Source organism: Artibeus jamaicensis, unplaced genomic scaffold, assembly GCF_021234435.1.
Source record: "Artibeus jamaicensis isolate MK-2021 breed Jamaican fruit bat unplaced genomic scaffold, CSHL_Jam_final contig_1015, whole genome shotgun sequence".
In the NCBI taxonomy this organism is placed as follows: Eukaryota; Metazoa; Chordata; class Mammalia; order Chiroptera; family Phyllostomidae; genus Artibeus; species Artibeus jamaicensis.
The window spans coordinates 8,705,189-8,728,020 of NW_026521194.1; the positions used below are offsets into that span (position 1 = coordinate 8,705,189).

At 35.4% G+C, this 22,832-nt stretch overlaps 1 protein-coding gene and 1 non-coding gene across 2 annotated transcripts in view; one reads left to right on the forward strand and one right to left on the reverse strand.

Annotated features, from left to right (window-relative positions):
* The first annotated feature begins 27 nt into the window (after positions 1–27).
* Positions 28–22,832, forward strand: part of USP37 (ubiquitin specific peptidase 37) — a 78,154-nt gene continuing 55,349 nt past the window's right edge. The window contains exons 1-8 of the mRNA XM_053669666.1: positions 28–203; positions 4,899–4,994; positions 7,647–7,715; positions 9,334–9,558; positions 14,201–14,372; positions 15,513–15,613; positions 18,761–18,939; positions 19,494–19,568. Coding sequence (XP_053525641.1) covers positions 9,403–9,558; positions 14,201–14,372; positions 15,513–15,613; positions 18,761–18,939; positions 19,494–19,568 — 683 coding nt within the window. The 5' untranslated portion in view covers positions 28–203; positions 4,899–4,994; positions 7,647–7,715; positions 9,334–9,402. The remainder of the gene's footprint in view (positions 204–4,898; positions 4,995–7,646; positions 7,716–9,333; positions 9,559–14,200; positions 14,373–15,512; positions 15,614–18,760; positions 18,940–19,493; positions 19,569–22,832) is intronic.
* Positions 10,459–10,521, reverse strand: LOC119039549 (U7 small nuclear RNA). Its single transcript, XR_005080633.2, has one exon. It is a non-coding gene; the product is annotated as a U7 small nuclear RNA (small nuclear RNA).

Genomic DNA, 22,832 nt, shown 5'->3' on the forward strand with positions numbered 1-22,832 from the left:
CGCACGCGCCTCGTTTGGTCGCGTCGAGTGTGCGTGCGTGCGTTGCGTGTTTGCGTGTGGTCACAGTTCCCGCCATCAGCCGCTCTCCCTGACTCGGGGGAGTTAGCTGTTCCTCTTCTTCGTGTTCGGCTTCTCATTCTTCCTTAACCCCCTCTCCTCCCCTTCCACCCAGGCCTGTCGGGGCTCCGGACGCGCAGACACAGGTAAGACGGGCCCAGCGAACTCCTCGATTGAGCCGTTTCCTCCGGCCCCCTCCCCCCTGACCCGTGCGGTCCGCCCACTCGGCGTTCACTCTTCTGGAGTTCGCCGCTGCTGTTCAGCCCAGCTCTCATCCCCTTGGCGCCTCACCGGTACTCCACTTGGGTCTTCCCCCTAGGCTTTCCTCCTTTGACCTAGTCTTTACTGTCACTCGCTCTCTCCGCAACCCGAACCTGCCGCATTTCGCTGGGGGCTGTCGCCGTCCGCTACTTGCCCCTTACAAGGTCTGCTGTCTCTAGGGGGAACTTGGGTTGCCGCACATCCATCAGGCCTTGGACAGAGTACTCTTCCACGCTCTTGACATTCTTCACTTTCTTTCTCTCCTAACCATCTCTCACTAAAAAGCATGAATTGTATTTTTGTCGTGCATTTGGTTGCTCCTCGTCTCTAGCCATCAGGTCAGGTTGTCAAGTTTACTTGTTTTAGTTACTGGTCTACGAAAGGAAATGATGATTGATGACAAAGTCCTGTGTTTTTGGAGAGTTGTCCTGTGGTGGTTTTGAGGCAATTCTTTTAAAAAATGTGACTGGGTGTAAATGTCCATTTCTGCGTGACAGTATCTCAAAAATATCTTACTGGAAGATATATTTAAGAGAGAACGTTTAGCTCAGTTGGTTAGAGCATCATCTGCATACGCTAAGATTTTGGGTTCGATCTACAGTCAGGGCACATAAAAGAAACAACCAATGAATACACAAATAAGTAGAAGAACAGATAGATGTTTCTCTCTCTTCCTCTCTCTTCTTCCCCTTCCTCTCCCTCTCAAATCAATAATTTAAAAAAAAATTTAAAGAGAGAAGATGTTGAATAGGCAGTTGGACATACAGCGGCGGGGCTCAGAGGAGAGTTCTGGGCTGAACATACAGATATGTGTATATATATCTGTATGTTGCATTGATGGTAATCAAAGCTATAGATATGAAACTGCCTAAAACAGGGTATAGTGCTAGACAACAAGGGGACCTAAGATGGAGCACTAAGGGATTCTTGGCATTTAGTAACTGGATAGAGGAATGCAAGTCTTGTGAAAGAGGTGAAGTAATCAGCAGAGCTGGATTTTGCTGAAAGTTGATAGTTGAATGAGGACCGAAGCCCTGTGAAATCAAAGTAATCGATGGTCATAGCAAGAGTACAGTGGAGTAAAAGTGAATATCCAGGTTTGGTCCCAGGTTCTGTTCTCTTTTTATTTTTCCTTTTATGCCCTAAGCTTTAAATTGCACCTATATATTGGTGACTTAAGAGTTTTTATTTCCACCCTGTTCCCTGTGTTTTAAGTTTAAGATCTAAATAGGTGCTATCTCCTTGACATCTCAGCTTAATTATTTTTTTTACAAATTTCAAATATAACATGTCTAAAAGTCAAAGTCTTAATCTTTCCCTCTATACTCACTCTCTTTCTTTTCCATCATCTAATTTCATTAAATGATACATACATCCTTTTATCCACTAACATAGGCTAGACACTGGAAGGCCGTTCTCCCTCTTCAACTTGTATTTATTCTATTTCCAATATATGTCTTGAATCTATTTCTCTACATCGTATCACTTTTCTAGTTCAAGCCACAATCCTTATTCACCTGAACTTAATGTTACTGGTAGCTAGTATTCTCATCTGTAAAATGGGAATAAACATCACCTTATTGGATTATTATGAGGATTAAATAAGGTAACCATAGTAAGCACATGACACACAGTAAATAGCTAGTAAGGATTAATTGTTATTGTAATTGTTGTTACAGCTGAATCACTTCAGTACTTTCCTGTCTGGTTGCCCTGTTTTCTTTCATTCTTGCTCCTTTCCCTGTTTTCCCCAAACTGAAACAAACCACATAAACTTGTCCATTCAACAACCGTCACATATCATTTCTCTTCTTAAAACCCTTCAGTGGATATCCCATCATTGAGTATTTATTTATTTAGGGTAAAATTCAAAGTCTTTGCAATGGTCTGCCACATTCTGCGTACCTGATTCTTACCTGCTTTATTAGCTTCATCTTGCACCATCCTCCTTTTTCCCCCCTCTCTAAACTCCAGTCACACTGCTGTTCATTTCAGTCACACCAAGTTATTTTCTGTTACAGGGCCTTTGCACATTTTTTTCTATTTGCCTGGATTGCTCCAGCATGACCACCCTTCATATAACTCACTCTTCAGTTTTTAGCTTAAGTGGTACTTCCTCAGAGAAACCGTCTCAATGCTTTCTAACCTCTAACTCCCAAGTCTTAAATCAAGTACAGCATCATGTTGCTCATCACACTCTGCATTTTGTATCATTTTTTAGAACTTGTAACTATATATTTACTTACGTGATTAAAGTAACTATATATTTACTTACGTGATTAAAGTCTGTCACCTACTAGAATATAAGCTAGTAACTTTTTCATGTTTATTTCTCAAAAATTTGTTAAGTGAATAAATAAGCTGGGGCTTACTATAAGAACAATCATGTCTTTTGGAAGCACCAACTTAATGATATTCTTGTCATTTGAATATTCACTCTGCAGACAAATCAAAGGACACAAAAGAAAAAAACAAAGAGTTTTCCTGGCTTTGGATGATTTTATGTGCTTATGGCATAAAACCAGTCAGCTTTTAGATTCTTTGAATTGGAGGTAAACTTTATTTAGGTCAACTTCTGTTTTTCAGCCACACACTAATTTTATCTCTGTGCATTTGTCTTATTGATCTTTTTAAGAAACAAAGCCCTTAGAAATCAGAGCAGTGGTTTATATATCTTAACAACGGGTTAAACTATGAGACCAGTGAGAATGATGTTCTCATAAACAAAGGAAAATGTCATATTTAAGTAAATTTTTGGTGATGAATGTGGAAGAAAATATTAAAATTTAGTAATTTTTGTGTATGTGAAACAAGATTTTTGTTGCAAAGTAAAAAATAAAACATAGGAAGCATATGAATGTAAAACAGAGGCATTTGGATTTATTTTATAGGTAGTGGTGAGCTGTTAAAAATGGGAGAAAGTGTCAGTTAAGTTGAATAACTTCTAGAGATAATGCTGTACAGCATTGTACCTGTAGTTAACAATACTGTATTATACACTTAGAATTAACAATACTGTATTATACACTTAGTTACTGATGTAACTCAGTGGATTGAGTACTGGCCTGCAAACTAAAGGGTCGCTGGTTGGATTCCCAGTCAGGGCACATGCCTGGGTTGTAGGCCAGGCCCCTGGTTGGGGGGGGGGGGGGGCGTGTGAAAAGCAACCACACGTTGATGTTTCTCTCCTTCTCTTTCTCCCTCCCTTCCCCTCTGTCTAAAATTAAATAAATAAATAAATGAATAAATAAATAAATAAATAAAATTTAAAAAATTGTTGAGAGAGTAGATCTTATGTATTCTTACCACAATAAAAACTTGAAAAATGTTTGGGAGGGAACTAGCATCAATGGCAAGTATTTAGCACTTAACAAAGTGCCTGTTATGTTTCAGGAATACAAAAGAAGATAGGACAGACCCGCCTATCTCTCTCCCTGTCCTTTACAGAGAAAGTTAAGGAGACAGCTAGTGCATACTTTCTTTGGTAAGAGATAAAAGGAGTAGTTTTTTAGAAAGAGTAAAGGATTCATTGGGTGGAAGAAATGAGGAGACTGGAAAATGATTGCTGCAGCCACTCTTATTGATGAGGATACAGTATGGTCGTAGTAAAAAACATAGGTTCTGGTGTTAGACTTTTGTCTCCTACTCTGTAACCATGGATAAATTACCTGATCTCTTGAAGGCCCAGTTTCTTCATCTATAAATAGAAATAATAAAATACTTGTACTTTAGGATTTTTGTGAAAATAAATACATGTATGGTGCTTAGCACTGTGCTTAGTTTATGTTGTATTAAAAATATTAGGAGTGATGGCAAAATGATATATTTCTAAATTAGGGGAGTAGTTGTGAAAAGATAGATGAAAAGTTGGATTTTAGATAAATGAGAATGAGGTGAAAGCTGATGCTAAGGTTTTTTACATATTTATTTACTTACTTATTTATTTATTTTTCCTGAATGATGGTGGAAGGACAAGTATAGGGAAGTCTGGGGAGCCTCTTGAGGGCATAGACTGTATAGTTTTCACATTTATATATCTACCACACTGCTATCAACCTGGAGTGGCTCAATAATGATTTTTACTGTGAACAAATGAGTTTAAAGTTGATGTTACAGCTTTCAAGAAGGCAGTGAGAGATTTCAGAAGAGCCTAATTTTGAGAAAGAAATCCATAGTTAGCTTTGAAAGAAAAGTAAATGCTAAGTTTATCCACCTTTTGAAATGGGTAACAGCTCTGTGAAAGTTGTACTTTAAGACATAAGACATCATTATGTAACAATGTTTATGAAGTCAACAAAGGATGTGTTCTTTTTCACTGCCTTCTTAGTTTCGAAATGTAGCAGGGATAAACAAACAAAGACACAGATTGATAAAGGTGCAGCTCTTCCTGAATTCCTCAATTTGCACACAGATCCCTAAAGTTCTATTTCTTTCACATGTGTGTACCTTGAGCATTATGTTTTATGTGGTTTTTAAATAAAGAAAAGGTGAATTTTTGTTGTACAAATCATCACTTATAAAAATAACTTTCATTTTGTGAATTGGATTATGTTAAAAAGGCACACTTATATTTTCTTTAGTTGAGTTGATGGCTTCCGGAGAACTGGGATAGCTGCAGAATATGAGTAGTTCCCCAAGAAGATTGCATTGCCTTTGGCACAAGCATCAGAATAAAGGTAAATTGTTGTTGCATATAGTTTTTCAGTAAAAGTCACTGAAAAAGTAAGTAATGTTTTTATTTTAGATATATCTTTCCAAGATTATGCATACTGACAAGAATTGACACTTTTCTTCTATTTTGTAGTAACGATTTCATGCTGTAGCATGCTTTCTTTACCATAAAGTGCCCTGCTGGATAAGTGTATTTTCAAAGTAGCACCTAAATTATGAGCATTTAAATGTCCGTCCAGAGTATAGAAGAATTTTTGGCAGTGTTACTGTGTTTTCATAGAATGCTCAAAGTCGAACATTAATATTAATAATTGTGAAGAAATGAAAGGGGACTATCTCATCAGGTTTTATTATATTTTGTCTTCCTAATATCACTTTGATAGTGAATTAGCATTACAGAGTTCAGAGAAACCTTGTCTTGTCCTAGGTTTATAGAAAGTTTAAGGATTAGTGTGCTAAATGCTGAAAAAGAAACTTAGTTTTTTTCACCTTGATTAGGGAAAACCCTGGAAATATGATGAATGTACAAAAATAAATGCAGTTAATTTATGTAGTGCAAGAGTAGGTGATGAACTAAGTTGGGGCATTTTTTTTTCAAAGAAAAAGTTTTATTGGTTCTGCCAGTTGTATGTCGTATACCTTTCAGGGTTTTTTTCTTTGAAGAAAGAGAGGTTATTAAATGGGGTTAAGAAAATGTTAACTATCTGAAGTAAAATTTTACATACTTAATCAAAACGCTGCATCAGATGACGTTTGAGGATTATATCAAGAGAAATTATAGAGAAAATTATATATAGAGAAACAAGTAACCAACAAAGTTTTTATTTCTGATGTACTCTAGTGAATATTGAATTTTTTACCTCAAATTTTTGTTAATGTAATTTTTTAAAGTATATTTTGTTGGAGGAATTTAAGATCAATCATCTTCACTTACTTTTGGTCTGTAAGGAAAACACTGAGATAATGGGGTTTTATTTTATTTCCTTTTCATTTGGTACCATGACATACTGACATTTTTTAAAAGGTGAGGTAAAAGGATCGAAGTTCGATTCCCAGTCAGGGCACATGCCTGGGTTGCAGGCCAGTTCCCTGTAGGGGACGCATGAGAGGCAACCACACATTGATATTTCTGTCCCTAATCCTTCCCCTCTAAAGATAAATAAATAAAAATTTTTTTAAAAGGTGAGGTAATTTGACAAAATTTTAAAATGGAATTTCTTTATTGAGCAGTGAATAAAATGATTTCCAGTTTAGGCAAGTTTACTAATGTTTTTGTTTTAATAATGCATTCTGTAACTGCATATTCTTGTTCTTCATAAATGATTTTTCTCTCATTGAATCTTAAGATATAGAAATATCTGTGCATTTATTGGAAAACTTTGGATGCACACAGAAAAAACTTAAGTGTTCAAAAGATGAGTTATGTAATACACTGCATAGTGATACTCTTGTATCAAACTGAGTAAAAACCCTGTATTGGCCATATATAAAGGATTTATGGTTCCAGTATCTGCTGTTGTATATTTTAACAGCAAATTGAATTAAATTGTTAGTAGTGATTTGTTCATTATTCTTGAATGGTGAGTTTGTTTCTTATATGTCAGCCACTGTCCGAATGGGGATGTGAAGATTAAAGAGCATATTCCCTGTCTTTAACAGAGTCTCGAGAGAGACAAAGGGGTAAACAGACAGTTTGTACAATATAATGTGATAAATACTCTGCTATAAATAAGCACAGGGTACAACAGGAGAATAAACATTAAACAGTCTCGGTGTGGCTGTGGGTGAGAGAAAAGTGAAAGGTACCTAGGAAGGGCTTCTAAAACAAGATAACATCTAAGTTAACATCTTGATTTTATAGACAGGAAAAGAAATTATGGGGATGGGGAAAGTACATAAAAATCCTGTAGACATTGACCAGTGTGTGGAAAGGTATAGTGGCATGAGAACATGTGGCTTTTTTAGGGGAATTATAAGTAGTTCAGATAGCTGGATTTGGAGAGCTTGTTGGGAATGGAGAGATAATGAGGGCCTGGATCATGGGGGGGGGGGTTATATCATGTTAATACCCTCTTACTGTGAGAGCAGTGGGGAGTCATTGAATAGTACTAAGGAGGAAAATGATGTGATTTGATCTGCAGTTCATTATAAAGATGTCTGGAAGGTATATGGAGGTAGAATTGACAGTATTCTACCTTCACCTTCCAATTTCCAACCTAATCATCAACACTAATACCACCAATCATCAACAGAGTAGTGAAAGAAAACTCTCATGTTTCTTTCATGGGCAACTAGGATGGGAGGGGCCACATATTATTGGCAATGTTAAAAGACAGAATGGGAAAAAAAATCTCAAGGACATATCCAAACAATGAAGCACCAAATTATTAATTGCCAGGAAAAAAATGTATTACAAACACGTTGACCCAAAATTCTGTAGTTATTGGTTTTAGCAAAATATGTTAATGGACTGGCTATAAACAGTAGTGGACTCTATTACAAACTTTGCTGCATTTATATACTCAGTAAGTTAAACTGTCTAAATCTGGCCATCAAAAGATTTTGATGAGATAAGCGATAGTAATAGAGGACTTACAGTGTATAACACTTTATAACTATTCAAAATGTTTTTACATCTTTTTCAATTTTATTTCTAGTTATTTGATGTACAATATATAGAGGCCTCGAACTGCAGTCTGCAGGCTATATATATACCCTGTCTACAGGTGGGTTTTGTTTGATTTTTTTAGTTCTTAAAAATAACTTAATTCATTGCTCATAATGAAAAATGGGCAGTTTTACCCCCAAAATTTAGATGTCTTTTTTTTTAATTAGATGATCTGTCAATGTTGGGTATACGATCTTCACATGATAAAATTGGCTGCATTTGAATAGCAGTTTTCATCTTTTTGCCTGCCTCAGTCATTTGTGCGTAGCCTTCCAGGCCCCTACAATTGAATTGGTAACCTCTGTTAACTTATTTATCTGGTGTCTTTGGTGAAAGAGGTGTTACAGACAAGGAATAAATTCAGAAAGTGGGCAGTAATTTCATTCATATTAAGGCTGGGGTCTGTTGAGTGCCTAATGTATGTTATTTTATTTAATTCTGCAACACTGGCATTTGCTACTTCTATTTTACAATTAAAACTAATGGTTAGAAAAGATAAGTAACAAATTAGTAAGTGACAGATTCCTGATAACTAGATCTAGAGTGTTTTTCCTTTGTACACTACTTTTTTAAAACTTTTATAGTTAAGCTGTTTTGGCAGATGTGAAATTTAATGATTTTTAATTTATTATAAGCAAGAATCTGTGTTAGAGGCAGTATTTTTAGAGATTTGAAGAGAATGTCAATAAAACTTGTTTTAACATTTTGATATGATTTCAATTTGCAGTTCATCATAAAGGTATCTGGAAGGTACATGGGGGTATTGTATGATACACACACTGTTTGATTGCATTGAGATATTACTAGAATTGTACTTGTTGACATTTGGTAGGTTAGTTTGAAAATCTTAGACTTTTTATCGTAAGCCATTTTTAAGTGTTAGAAGTTCATTTGGGGAATTTGAAAATTTGTCATGGATAAAATTGGTAAAGCATCTTGCCAGGAATGGTAAATATTAAACATATATGGTAGGTGGTTCTTAGGGAGAGAGGTTTTATTGTTAGTTTTCCCTAGAAAATAAATTATTTTCTCAAATAATTCTGGAAGTTAAACTAATTTGATTATTCTTACAGTTTTGGATTCTGTTAATGTCTTCTATACATGTGGATATGCTAAGACTACTTAGTGATATGATTTGATATTTTCAGAGGAACTCTATTCTAAGAAATGGAGTCAGTTGACTAAATTTTTTTTTTTTTTACTTATATTTGAATTTTGAGACCCTTTAGCATTCATGAGGGAATGTAAAAGTGGGTCACATTGAGAATGGAATCTTCAGCAGTCCCATTTGGCATGTGTTTAGTGGCAGCAATATGATTTGTTAATGGTACAAAATGCAAAATTTAGGCAATAATAGATGCAGATTCTGGACACATGGCAAAGAAGAGAACATATACGGAAGAACTAAATGTTGTTTCGATTCATACACTCAACGTCAGTGATGCTTTAGTTGTCTTTCTTACCTGTGCCATCCAGCTATTCAGGGCCTTTGAGTATGTTTAATAAAATATGACTTACAGAATACAGAATATGGAAATATTGAAATACAGAATATGGAAATATTGAAATATGGAAATACAGAAAAGGATATAAAGTAGTTCATATAATGTTCTCTTTCAAACTTTTAATTTAATCAATAATAAGTTGTAACTCTTTATTTTATTTTTCTTTCTCAGAATCTGTCAGGTGAAGGTATATTTTTGCTTTATAATTTGGCTAGAAACGGTTTATTTTTTAAAGAAAGTATGTCTCCTCTGAAGATACATGGTCCTATCAGAATTCGAAGTATGCAGACTGGGATTACAAAATGGAAAGAAGGATCCTTTGAAATTGTGGAAAAAGAGAATAAAGTTAGCCTAGTAGTTCACTACAATACTGGAGGAATTCCAAGGATATTTCAGGTATTACTAAATTTTAATTTGGAATAGATCTTTAATCACAACCTTTATCATGGTAGCCTTCCTACTGGATTAATTTTTCTTATTTTTTATTTCCAGGACACTGATACTGTTATGTTCATGTTTTATAAGTTTTTCAGCAGCATTATAGATAACGTATTATAAAGAACAGGAAGTAGTCACCATTATCGAAAAGAAAGCTGGTGGGAGGAAGATGAGATGAATTGAATTTGGATACTGTCTAAGCTATTTTAAAAACCACGTTAGGATAACTATAGTTATTCTCTCTTTTCTTCTTTAATGTATAGGATAGATTCATCAGTATTTGGTGTTAGTTTTAATAGGACTTCTTAGTGTTATCATAATGTTTACTTTCTAAATAATCGTGCCAGAGAGGTGGTATGGACCATTCAAGGATAATTATTTAAGGTCATCTTTACATCTTTTTTCTTCTCATTGTAAGCTTTTAGAAGATCTCATTATTTTATCACTGAAAAAAATATATAATTTTGTTTTCACTTCTATACTGTTTATCTTGTGCAGCTAAGAACTACTCATCTTGATATAAGTTGAGTTTAAGAACATAATGTTTTTTTTGTTGTTCTGTGTTTTCTTTTCTTTTTAAATTTTATTTATTTTTCAAGTACAGTTTTTTGTCTATTTCTCCCATCCCAGCCCCCCCAAAGAACATAATGTTTTACGTATATTTTTCTGCACTCTAATTTTCTACATTTGTTAATTAAATTACACAAAAGTATATTCATTCTAAATTACTCTATTAAAGAACAATATATAAAACTTTATGTGTGAGAACTTGAGTGGAGGTAAAATTTTCATTTGTCTTTGCTTTTCAAATATGAAAATAAATTGCTTATGATTTTATGTATCAGATTTGGTGGGGGGGCGGGTCTACTGGTGAGAACAGGAAGACCCAATAGATAAATTCTAAATGAGCTGTAAGCACTAAAGATTTTTTTAAAAGATTTTATTTATTTATTTTTAGAGGGGAAGGGAGGGAGAGAAATACCAGTGTGTGGTTGCCTCTGGCACACCCTCTACTGGGGTGAAGGTATATTTCACCCCAGTGAAATTGGCCCGCAACCTAGGCATGTGCCCTGACTGGGGATTGAACTGGTGACCCTTTCGATTGAGCAGGCCTGCGCTTAGCCCACTGAGCTACACCAGCCAGGGCAAGATATTCTTAAATAGATTAGAAGTGGTGACATGGGTAATAGAAACAATAGCAATTTCTGACATACGTATATCTACTAAGTACCCATCTCAGTGAAAGATTTTTTCCAAATAGAGATTTGTTTTTTCAGTCCTCAGCCCAAATTAGCACTCAGTACATGTATAAATATTTAAGCAAAAACATATTTAAGAGCATAATGGTTCTACCTGTGATTCCACCCTCATCTCACTTCTCGATCAGTTTGCATTCAGCATTCATTAAACACCTACAGAATTTTGTGGAGGATACTGTGCTATGGGCTAAGAATGTAGAGCTAAATGAGACACTTTTCTTCTTGAACTTAAAATCAAATGCATTCTCAGCTGTAAAAAATATTTCAAAGAGATGTGGTACGTAGGTGTGCGACAGAATATTACTCAGCCATAAAAAAAGAATGAAATCTTGCCATTTGCCACAACATGATGGGACATAGAGGATATTATGCTAAGCAAAATAAGTTAGAAAAAGGCAAATACTATTTGATTTACATGTGTAACTTTAAAAAAGACAAAATAAATGATTCAACAAAGCAAAACAGAAAAACTCATAGATACTGATGGTTGAGAACAAACTGATGGTTGCCATATGGGAAGGAGGTAGAAGGATGGGTAAAAAAGATGAAGAGATTTAAGAAATACAAACTGCCACTTAGAAAAATAGTCGCAGAATGTAAAGTACAGCATGGGAATACAGTCAATAATATTCTGATAACTGTGAATGGTACATATGGGTACTAGACTTACTGTTGCGATCCCTTAGTAAGGTGTATAAATATCTAATCACTATGTTGTACACCTGTACTAAATTACATTAAAAAATAAATTTTAGCCCTGGCTGGTGTTGCTCAGTGGATTGGGCCCTGGCCTTCAGACTAAAAGGTTGCTACTCTGATGCCCAGTCAGGGCACATGCATGGGTCACAGGCCAGGTCTCCAGTTAGTGATGTGAGAGAGGCGACTGATTGCTGTTTCTCTTAACACATCATGTTTCTCTCTTTTCTCCCTTATTTCCCTTCTCTATGAAAATAAATAAGATATTCTAAAAATTAAAGTATTTCCGAAAACTTTTTGATTATAAAAATATATATTTAAAAGATAACTGAAGTAACACATGAAGGAAGTAGTTTATGCTCTGAGGATTTAGAGGATAAATAGGAATTTGCCAAACACGGTGGAGGTGATTTCTATACATGGACAGACATGTGCAAGTGGGAATCAACACTCAGAACCAGAAAACTGTTTTAAAATAAATGAACATTAGGGACTAGCAGAAATAAAGGCTAAAGAGCTGGATAGGAACCAGATCTTGCAATATTTTATTTGTCATACGTAAGTGGAGCTTAGATTCTAGGGAGCCAAGAATCTCAAGTTCATTTTTATTTGAGGGCTAAGCAGATGACTTTATTTCAAGAGATAATGGGAAAAGAAGGACAGATAGGAGGTTATTGTAGTTTAAATTAGGAATGAAAGTCATGAACAAAGGAAAAGACAGTGGGAGAAGCTGGAAGAGGAAAGGATAGATTCGAAGTGATTTAAGAAGACTTACCTCATTATATTGGGCGGGGAGTGTTTGGGGCAGATTCTCAAGTTTTTGAGTAGATGGCAGTCCCTTTATTGTCCTTTGTGATAGGGAGCAGAGGGGAAGATTGGGGACTGGGAGAGATGAGTTGTTTCAGGTATCAGACATTCAGATACTGGTGTCCCGTGTGTATTAGGTGGACAGGACTACAGCACCAGTAGAGAAGTGTGCACTTAGGAAAAGAATCGGGAGACCTCACCATACGGGTAGTTACTAAAATTGTGGTGTTAGGTCGTTTTTCAGTTATCGAAGTGGTCAAGTTCAAGGTTACTCTCACCTTGTTTGTTAATGAACAAATGTTTCTCCTTATGTTTAAATTTTAGTTTTAAAAAGTGATATATATTTTTAAAGATTTTATTTATTTATCTTTAGAGGGGAAGGGAACAAGAGAGGGAGAGAAATGTCAATGTATGGTTGCCTCTCATGCATCCCCTGCTGGGAACTGGCCTGCAACCCAGGCATGTGCCCTGACTGGGAATCCTTTGGTTCGCAGGGCTGCGCTCAATCCACTGAGTTACACCAGCCAGGGCAAAAAAATGATATATTGACTGAAGTAATGGGTTATGTGATCTATTTCCCTTTTGATACAAAACTGTTCTTTTATATTGTGGAGTTAATGCATCTGAAACTAGGTTTTGTGTTATAATAGAATTTCTACTAGGGACATGAACTTAAGGCCTATATATCACTTAAAATTTAAATATAAATTAAGTCTGATAAAACTGTTTTCTCATTCTTATATAATTTAAAAAATTACGAGGCCCTGACTGGTGTGGCTCAGGATTGAGCGCTGGCTTGCAAACGAAAGGGTCACCGGTTCAATTCCCAGTCAGGGCATGTGCCAGGTTGCGGGCCACGTCCCCAGTAGGAGGCATGTGAGAGGCAACCACACATTGATTTTTTTTCCTTTCTCCCTCCTTTGTTCTCTTTCTAAAAATAAATAAAATCTTTTTAAAAATTGGGAAGTGCTATTCCTTTTTTATGCTGTTCAAAGGGTATTCAGCAAAAGGCAGCTTTAGAAACTTTTGTATATGTTTGCTGAGGGAGAATGTTAAAGAATAAGGATGCCTGATGGACAGTAATTATTTAGATAATAAGGAAACTACAAAGTTGATTAATTTAGTCTTGAAAAATTTCAGCCAAGAGAATACAAAAGCTGTCACTTCATAGTACATATCCAGAATCTGGAGAAATATAAGACCAGTTTTGAACCAGTTCTGGGAGGTGGGAAAAATAAGTTAACACAATTTCAGGGTGCTTATGTTCTTTGTGATTGAATAAAAGCTAATTGAGTGTGCTTAGACAGTTAAAAAAGAAAAACATGTTTTTGAATACTGATAAAGTTGTATTTCATTGTATATTTGAGTGGTGGAATCCTTTTGAGGATTATGGTTTGAATTAATATGTACTGTTTACATTGAAGCTACTTAAGCCATTTGCCAGATATTTTACAAACTTGTTTAAAAGAAAAAGAGCCTCTAATGCACTATGGTTTTCTAAACTGGTGATGGTATAGCCATCTGGGCTCTGAAAGTTAACTCACTGGTTTCTAAAACTTTATACCTGAAAATATGCAATTTGCTACCATAAAAACAAGACTGCTAGAATTACAATGTAAAATAAATGTTAACACTATGTGTTTGCCATTCCTAAAAGGGAAATCTTCAACTTACATGTGTCAAGAAATGGGAACTATTTTTGGTTGGGGGAAAATGTGGTTAAGAGTGAGAAATGTAACTTACAAAGTATTAAGTTTAGTATTCATTGTGTAATATATTATGTACTTCATTATCATATGTTTTTAATGTTAAAATCTTTTTTCTTTTGTGTTGATCAGCTAAGTCATAACATTAAAAACGTGGTACTTCGACCCAGTGGAGCAAAACAAAGCCGCTTAATGTTAACGCTACAAGATAACAGCTTCTTGTCTATTGACAAAGTACCAAGTAAGGATGCAGAGGAAATGAGGTTGTTTCTAGATGCAGTGCATCAAAACAGACTTAATGCAGGTGAGCACTAATTTTCCCAAGGTCTGATATTAGCGGTTATAAAAGAATATTACTAGATTCCAGACCAGTATCCTTGATGAATACTTATGCAAAAATCCTCATCAAAATACTAGCAGACCAAATTCAGCAATATGTTCAAAGGATTACAAGACCAAGTGGAACTTATTTCTGTAGCGCAAGGATGGTTGAAGATATGAAAAATTCAATCAATGTAATACACCAACCAAAAATAAGAAGGACAAAAACCCCATGATCATCTCAGTGGAAAAAAAGCATTTGATAAAATTCAACACCCTTTCAGAATAAAATTTACTCATGAACTAGGAATAAAAGGAAATTACCACAACACTATAAATGCTTTATATGCAAGCCCACAACTAACATTAAATGATGAAAAACTTTTTAAAAGATTTTCTCCCAGAGTCAGGAACAGGGCAGGGTTGTCCTTTCTCACCACTTCTATTCAGCATAGTATTCGAAGTCCTAGCCAGAGTGTCCTTTAACACAGCGATTCTTAGTCTGAGGAATTTATTCTACTAAAATTGTACCATTAGTGCAAGAGATGTGAAAGGATCTTCAGCAATTTTTAAAAATTAGAACATTCCAAATTATCATTAGTGGGAATTGACTAAAGTATAAAAAAGCATTTTACAAATTCATGTTTATACAGTATCTTACTTGTTCGTTAAACTAGCATTGATTTCTTTGGAAGAGAACCCATGTATTCTGCATGGTGAATTTATAGAGAATGTTTTAGAGCATACAGTGTTGGAAATGTATTTGTCATGGGTCTGCCTTGTTTTCTTGGCATCCAGTGTCAGTGTTCATGCCATAGATACATTGACTAACTTTTCTGTAGTGTTAATTATCTAGTATCGACATAGAATTTCTAGCATTTTTATTTTGCATTTAAAATTTTATTCTTCTATTACATGTTCCCAATTTTTTGCACGTTATTTAATTTTTTGCTTCAGACTAGCTCTAACTTTTAATTACTATTTAGATCAGGTGTACTTTTTTATTCAGAAAGAATTGGCTAATAAGTGCTTGATTTATTTCTGCAATATTATATAATAATAGTGACAAATCCCTATTAAAATAAGTGATTTGGGTTTTTTTGTTTGTTTGTATTTGCACCAGCCATGAAACCTTCTCAGGGGTCTGGTAGTTTTGGAGCTATTTTGGGCAGCAGGACCTCACAGAAGGAAACCAACAGGCAGCTTTCTTACTCAGACAATCAGGTATGTTCATTTCAATCTTTTAGCTTTTAAAAAATGATAATAATCATTCTGTGAGGTAATTGCAAGAAGTAGAATTTAGACTGTAATGCCCAGTAATTCTGGTATTGTCACAAGGGTATTTTCCAAATACCTGAACTTTACCATTTTAGTTATATCGATCTATTCAACTATTTTTATGGAAGTCTTTCTAAAATTTGTTTCATTTCTTATGTACAGTTTTACTGTACATAATTGAACCTTTGAAGGTTCACAATTGAACCTTTGCTCGACATCTCATGGTCGTCATTATGAACTGCAGTGTTTAAAAAGCATAGCTTTGGAGTTAAATGTGGGGTTGAGGCTTGGTGCTAACACTAGCTGTGGGTCACTGGAGAAGTTCCTTAAGTATCCTGAGTCTTAGTACCCACCTTTAAAACTGAGACAGCAAGAATGTTTTAAGGGTTGCTATAAGATTATGCGTGTGAAGTTCTTAGTCCATGGTACCACATACTAACTTACCCGATCAGTGTTTGCTGCTACTACTTCTGTGAGGCCCTTTGTGTCTGTTCTACGTTGTGAACTTTGCCCCTACACAGTATGATACCAGACTCGTGTTGAAGTCTTTTTTTTGTTTTTTAAGTAGTTTTTCTTTCATAAATATTTTCAGCCGGTCATGGACTTGCTGCGCAGTATTGTAGTTAAGCTGTCCTATGTCTCTTAATTTGTTTTACAAAGGGAAACCAGGGATAAAGAGAAACTTCAAAACTAATTAATTTTATTTTGCTGTGCAGAGAGGTGATTACCTAGTTCGTTTACTGGGATAAGCAATGAATTAGATTTTTTTTGTTATTTTTTTTTATAGGATGTTTTTTCTGGTGTTTTTTTTTTAACATTTTAGTTGAAGTGCAATTGACATTCAGTAAATTGTAATTCTTCTCTCCTTCTCTGGCTTCTGTCCCTAAGCCAAACTGATTTATTTTATGTCACCGTAGGTTAATTTGCATATTCTGGAGTTTATATAAATGGGATCAGTGTGTAATATTTTCTGTCTGACTTTTTAACTAAGCATAATTACTCTGAGATTCATCCATTTATAGGTAGAAATTTAAACTGTTGGAATATTTAAATGTGTTAGTATTGGGTTGGCCAAAAAGTTTGTTTGTTTTCCATAAAATGGCTCTAGTAGTGCTTAGCAGTCTTTAACTTCAATCAGAATAATTTTGTTAGATTGTATTGTGACAGCTGTCATATCAGTGTGCATTTGAAAAACAACTTACCAAATTCATGAATTTCTATGTAGCTATTTTAATAGTGCATATAGGAGAAAATACACATCTTTTTTGTATATTATGCTTATTTCAAGAAAGGTAAAAATGCAACTTAAATGCAAAAAAAGTTTTATACAGTATATGGAAAAGGTGCTGTGACTGATTGAACATATCAAAAGTAGTTGGCAAAGTTTTATGCTGGAGATTTCTCACTGGACGATGCTCCAAAGTCAGGTAGACCAGCTGAAGTTGATAGTTATTGAATTGAGACATTAATCAAGAACAGTCAGTGTTGTACGACGTGGGAGATGGCCAACATACTCAGAAGATCCAAATCAGTAAAGTTATTAGTGAAAATGAAAAACATGTCTTTTATTTTATGGAACAAACTAAACGGACTTTTTGGCCAACTGAATATAACTTTATAAATAACAATTCCCATTACTGGGATTACAAAATGAGTTTTGTGGGTTGTGACTGGCATTAAATAAAAAGAGAAAGAAGAGAAGAGAAGGTATTACACATAGTAAGGATAAGTATTAGTTTATAAGTAGTAGGAGAATGGGAAGTGGAAGAACTTGGGTAGGTGACATTGAGGTGATAATGAGACCTCTCAGTAAATGGCTTTTGTAATAGCACTTTGATTTTTGAATCTTGAAAATGTATTATTCATTTGAAAGTAAATAGTACTTTTTAAAATTGTTCAGTTAAGATGACATCAGAGATTTTTTTATCCTAAGATTGCATTATTTCCAATAAGATTGGAAATAAGATTTCCAATTGGAAGTACCTTTCATAGCTCTTCATAATAAGTTATGAAACTTATCTGGCAGAATGCTGGTCGAAAGCATTATTTCCCAACTAATACATGGTGTAGTAAAAGGAGATTTACAGTTGTGAGTATGTGAAACACATACTTTTGTGTTGTTGTTTATTAATTGTATTCATAAATATAATTTTTGTGTATTCTTGTCTTAATTATTATTGTATTATTTTCCATACAAACAACTGTAAACCTACTTTTGTCCCATCCTATATTTTCTAATTGCTATTTTCTCTCTAAATGTTCTTGCTGTGTCTTTCATATAGTAGGTAGACTTTTTGATTCAGCCACTTCTGCCAGTAGTCTCTATCTCACTCTCATTTCCCTTATCACTACATATATTTGTTTCATTCCTCCAAACTGGAACCCCTTCTAATGTCATATGAGGTACACGTGACTTGGCATTTAAGTTGTCGATGACCAAATGTCATTGTTGCTTTTTGTCACATCTATGTCATTTTAAGACGGTAATACTGGGGAAAATAGAAGGCACCAGGAAGAGAAGAAGATAAAAAATGAGATGGATTGACACCCTAAAAATAGTCATGAGCATTTGTCTATCTGCAGAAGCTGAGCAGAGCAGTTGAGGATAGGACATTGTGGATATCACTTATTCCCAGAGTCCCTAGGAGTTGGAGACTACTCAGTGACACGTAACACACGCACCACTTTATCATAATTATACTTGGATTTTTTTCTCTCTAAAGATGTATTTTCACCCTGGTCACTAGAAGCATATCTTGTGTGTGTGAACCTTTTTTTTAAATTTTTTTTTTAATCAGTAATTCACAGCAAATTCCCTTTTGCTTGTATGTATGCTGTGGAATATTTAAGTTTACAAGAATACTACAGGGAAAAAAGTGTTACTCAATTTATGACACTGACCATACATTAGAATCACCTAAAGTGCTTTAAAAAAAATGATGAAGAATGGACTTCATCCCATATCAATTAGGTTAGAATCTCTGGAGATGGGTCTCTAGTTGTTGGTATCTTTTTAAATGTCCTCCTTGAAAATCACTGGTCTAAAAGTATGCCAGGTAATTTGACAATTTGCTATCTCAAACTTTCTTACAGGCCTCTTCAAAAAGAGGAAGTTTGGAAACTAAAGATGATACTCCATTTCGAAAAGTTCTTGGTAATCCAGGGAGAGGATCAATTAAGACGGCAGCAGGGAGTGGAATAACTGTCCCCCGGACGATTCCCTCTTTGACATCTACATCAACACCTCTTAGATCAGGGTTATTAGAAAATAGGTATGAAAGATTTCTTTTTCTTTCTTAGTCATTAGCTATGCCTGTTTGTAAATATCTGGGGTTTTTTTTTTAAAGATTTTATTTATCTTTAGATGGTAAGGGAAGGAGAGAGGAAGAGAAATATCAATGTATGATTGCCTCTCGTGCGTCCCCTGCTGGGAACTGGCCTGCAACCCAGGCATGTGCCCTGACTAGGAATCAAACCACGATCCTTTGGTTCGCAGGCCCACACTCAATCCACTGAGCTATACCAGCCAGGGCTGTAAATACCTTTTAGGCCTTTTGGAAAGACCAGTAATTTGAGAAAAAGAAGGAGATTGTCCAGTGAGTAAAGTGTGTTAAAAGAAGAAAGTATAGAGTGCATTTTTGGTAGATAATAGTATCTGTCTTATGTGGTTTATGTCAGTGACATGTATTGAGCATCCAGATATTAATGTAACTATGGTGTAGAGAATTAGACAGTCACCTTTCCAATCCTTGAGTGTGTTGGTTTATACTTTTTAATGGTACAAATTATGGCTTTTTAACTTTTTTTTTTTTTTTGTTCTCTATAGAACTGAAAAGAGGAAAAGGATGCTGTCTGGCTCAGAGTTGAATGAAGATTACCCTAAGGAAAATGATGCATCATCGTAAGTTGCTTTAAGAACCTTTAAGGTCCTAGTCCAGTGTTATATTGATAATTACAACCACTAGGGAAGATTATTCAGTTTATGGGAATTCCAAAGATAGAAGAGCACATGAGAAACATTTTGGTGATAGTAGATTGGAGGCTCAGTAAAGGATTTAGCTAGTGCTATTACTTTGATCATTTTATTGCACTTTCCCCATTGTAGCTTTTTAAAAAATCTGCAGCACTTAGAGGAAGAATAGAGCTGAAAAACTCTAAATAAGTGTTTCTTGCTGTCCATTCTTTTAGTGAGAAACCCTTCTGACCCTCTTCCCTTTACCTGTAAAAATTTCTTTACCTTATTCATGTGAAAAGTTAGCTTAGGGTTAAAAGGATGTAAACCCTAATTTTAGGTATGAAGCATCAGTCTCTTAGAGCTATTTTCTGGGTTGAACAAAAGGGTATTTACCTGCAACAGGACAGTTACGAGCTCACATTTTCTTCTTCCTTGTGGGAGGGTCTTTTTAAAAAACTTATGCTTTTTTTCTAGGGAGAGAAAACTTATTACTCAGTTATCAGTTAATAACTCAATTAACACCTTAACAAAAATCAGCTGATAGTTAATTGGTATTCAAGGTCAAGAAGGTCACTATAAAGGAATTGGGAAAAAGCTGAAGAAACTTTATATTCTAATTGGGATCTTGGTTTTGCTGCTGTAATAGATGTAAAACTCTACATAGGTAATGGGACTGGTGTGGTATCTGAAGCTACAATCACCACGGACTCAGATTCCTTTTATCTTGTTGACCCACCCACCTTAATAAGTAGGTTCCGTTTTGTGAACCAAGGTAGTTGCTTCAGCCTTCACTCTCATGTCTGCATTCCTGTTGGGAAACAAGGAGCAAAGGGAAAGCATACTGCTTTCTTTTAGGCTGGAAATTGTACATTTGTACACACAGCTTTTAAAAAAAAATTTTTAGCCCTGGCTGGTGTAGCACAGTGGATTGAGCACAAGCCCATGAAGCAAAAGGTTGCTGGTTTGATTCCCATTCAGGGCACATGTCTGGGTTGCAGGCCAAGTTCCCAGTAGGGGACACATAAGAGGCAACCACACATTGATGTTTATCTTTCACTCTTTCTCCTTTTCTTCCCCTCTCTCTAAAAATAAATAAAATATATTTTAAAAAGTTAAAAAATTTATTGATTGATATCAGGGGGAGAGAGAAACATCAGTTTGTTCCACTTGCTTATGTGTTCATTGGTCACTTTCTATATGTGTCCTGATCAGGGATCGAACCTGCAACCTTGGAGTATTAGGACAACATTCTAACAACTGAACTATCCAGCCAGGGCCACACCACTTTTAAGTATATCACATTGATCAGAACTTAGTCGTATGGTTACATCAATTTATAAGAAAGTCCAGTAAATATTCCCAGCCCAAATTTTATAATAGCTGAAGGGTACCATGGTTATTTGTAGACAACTAATAGGCTGCTGTAGTTTAACCCTTTAGCCACAGAAATATCCCTGTTCATTACTTTCCCATATATAGAGAGCACTCTTAACCCTCACCCTAATGGAGACAGCCTCCAGGTCTCATTTAGGTCTTGTGTCAAGATCCAAAGGATCCAGCTCCAGGATCTCTAGGTGATGTGCAGTCCTCTGTATGAGGTCCAGGTGTGCTTTTTTGAACAATGAACCTTATGATCTGATACATAAAAACAAAAAGGCAAGTTAATCTGCATTCCCTTACTCTCATTTCATACACATATTATATAGGCATATCTACAGTAAAGGAAATATTTCCATAAAATTACACAATTTTTTTTGTTTCTCAGTTTATATTATAGTAAGTGTACAATAGCGTTATATATATATATATATATATATATATATATATATATATATATCCTAATTTAAAATACCTTATTGCTAAAAAGTGCTAACCATTCATTATCTGAGCTCTTAGCTGGCAGAGGATCCTTCCTAAAATTTGTTTAAAAAAAAAAACCTCAATGTCTGCAAAGCATAATAAAATGAGGTATGCCTATATGTTGCTGAAATAGGCACAGGATATCCACAATAAAAATTTACATTTAGAAAAGACAATAAGAAACTGGAGGAGTCACTTATCTGTAACAATAAAATCTTGCTAGGTAGAAATTGTGAAGGCAAGGGAGTAAATTCTTGATTAGTCCGTGTAGCAGTCTCTGTTTTCTCCTCTGGGAGAAGCCCTTGTTCATTGTACTCCATATGACTCCTGGCTTTGTCCTCTGCTAGATTTCCTTTGTTGTCTTTCAAGGCCATACCTGAAGATCTTAGAAACTGTCCTTTGGGGCCATGCAGCTTTTGTAGTCTGCTTCATGCTTGTGCTGTTCTGGAATAATTTGGGGCATTTTAAAAACAACTTTATCAAGTTATATTTTATAAACACCATAAAACTTGTTTTAAATGTACAATTCAATGATTTTTGGTAAATTTATGGAGTCGTGTAGTCATCACCATAATCCAGTTTTAGAACATTCCTATAACTCCAGAAAGATTCATCGTGCAGTCTACCACGTTTCTCCGATGCCAGAGATATGCATAAGCCATAGTCTCTTCTACTCTATCCCATCCCAGTTCAATACAGATACACTGTGGATAACAGTGGTGTTATCATCAGCAATGGATTTCCATTGCCATTGACAAGCAAGTGATCCAATTCCAGAACCCTGTCCTTAGGTTATGCTTCCTAGTACCAGCTGTTGTAAATCAAGTTCTCCAGAAAGCAGACCCTGAAATGGAGATTAGTGTACAAGTGATTTATTAAGGGTGCAGACTGTAGGGGATAACAGGAAGGGAATGGGGTGAGCAAGACAGTGAAATACAAGAAATGATGCATTAGTGTGATCTCAGACTATCCCTTAAGGCAGGGGTTCCTAACCTCTCTGGGTCACGGACTGGTACTAGTCTGTGGCCTGTGAGGAACTGGGCCGCATGGTAGAAGGTGACCACCTGAGTTCCACCACCTTTTCCTACCTCCCACATCGGTGGAAAAATTGTCTTCCATGAAACTGGTCCCTTGTGCAAAAAAGGTTGGGGACTGCTGCCTTAAGGAAATAAAAATAAAAGAATATTAATAGGAATAGCCCTGGGTACTGATGTTGAAAACATACCTAAATTGGTGTGAAAGAGGGGATATAAAAATTAGATCATAGGGAATTTGGATTGAGGACATAATCTGTCTGCTACAGGCTTTATTCATGATGGTTCTTCTAAAATAAGCAGATTTCATCAAAAC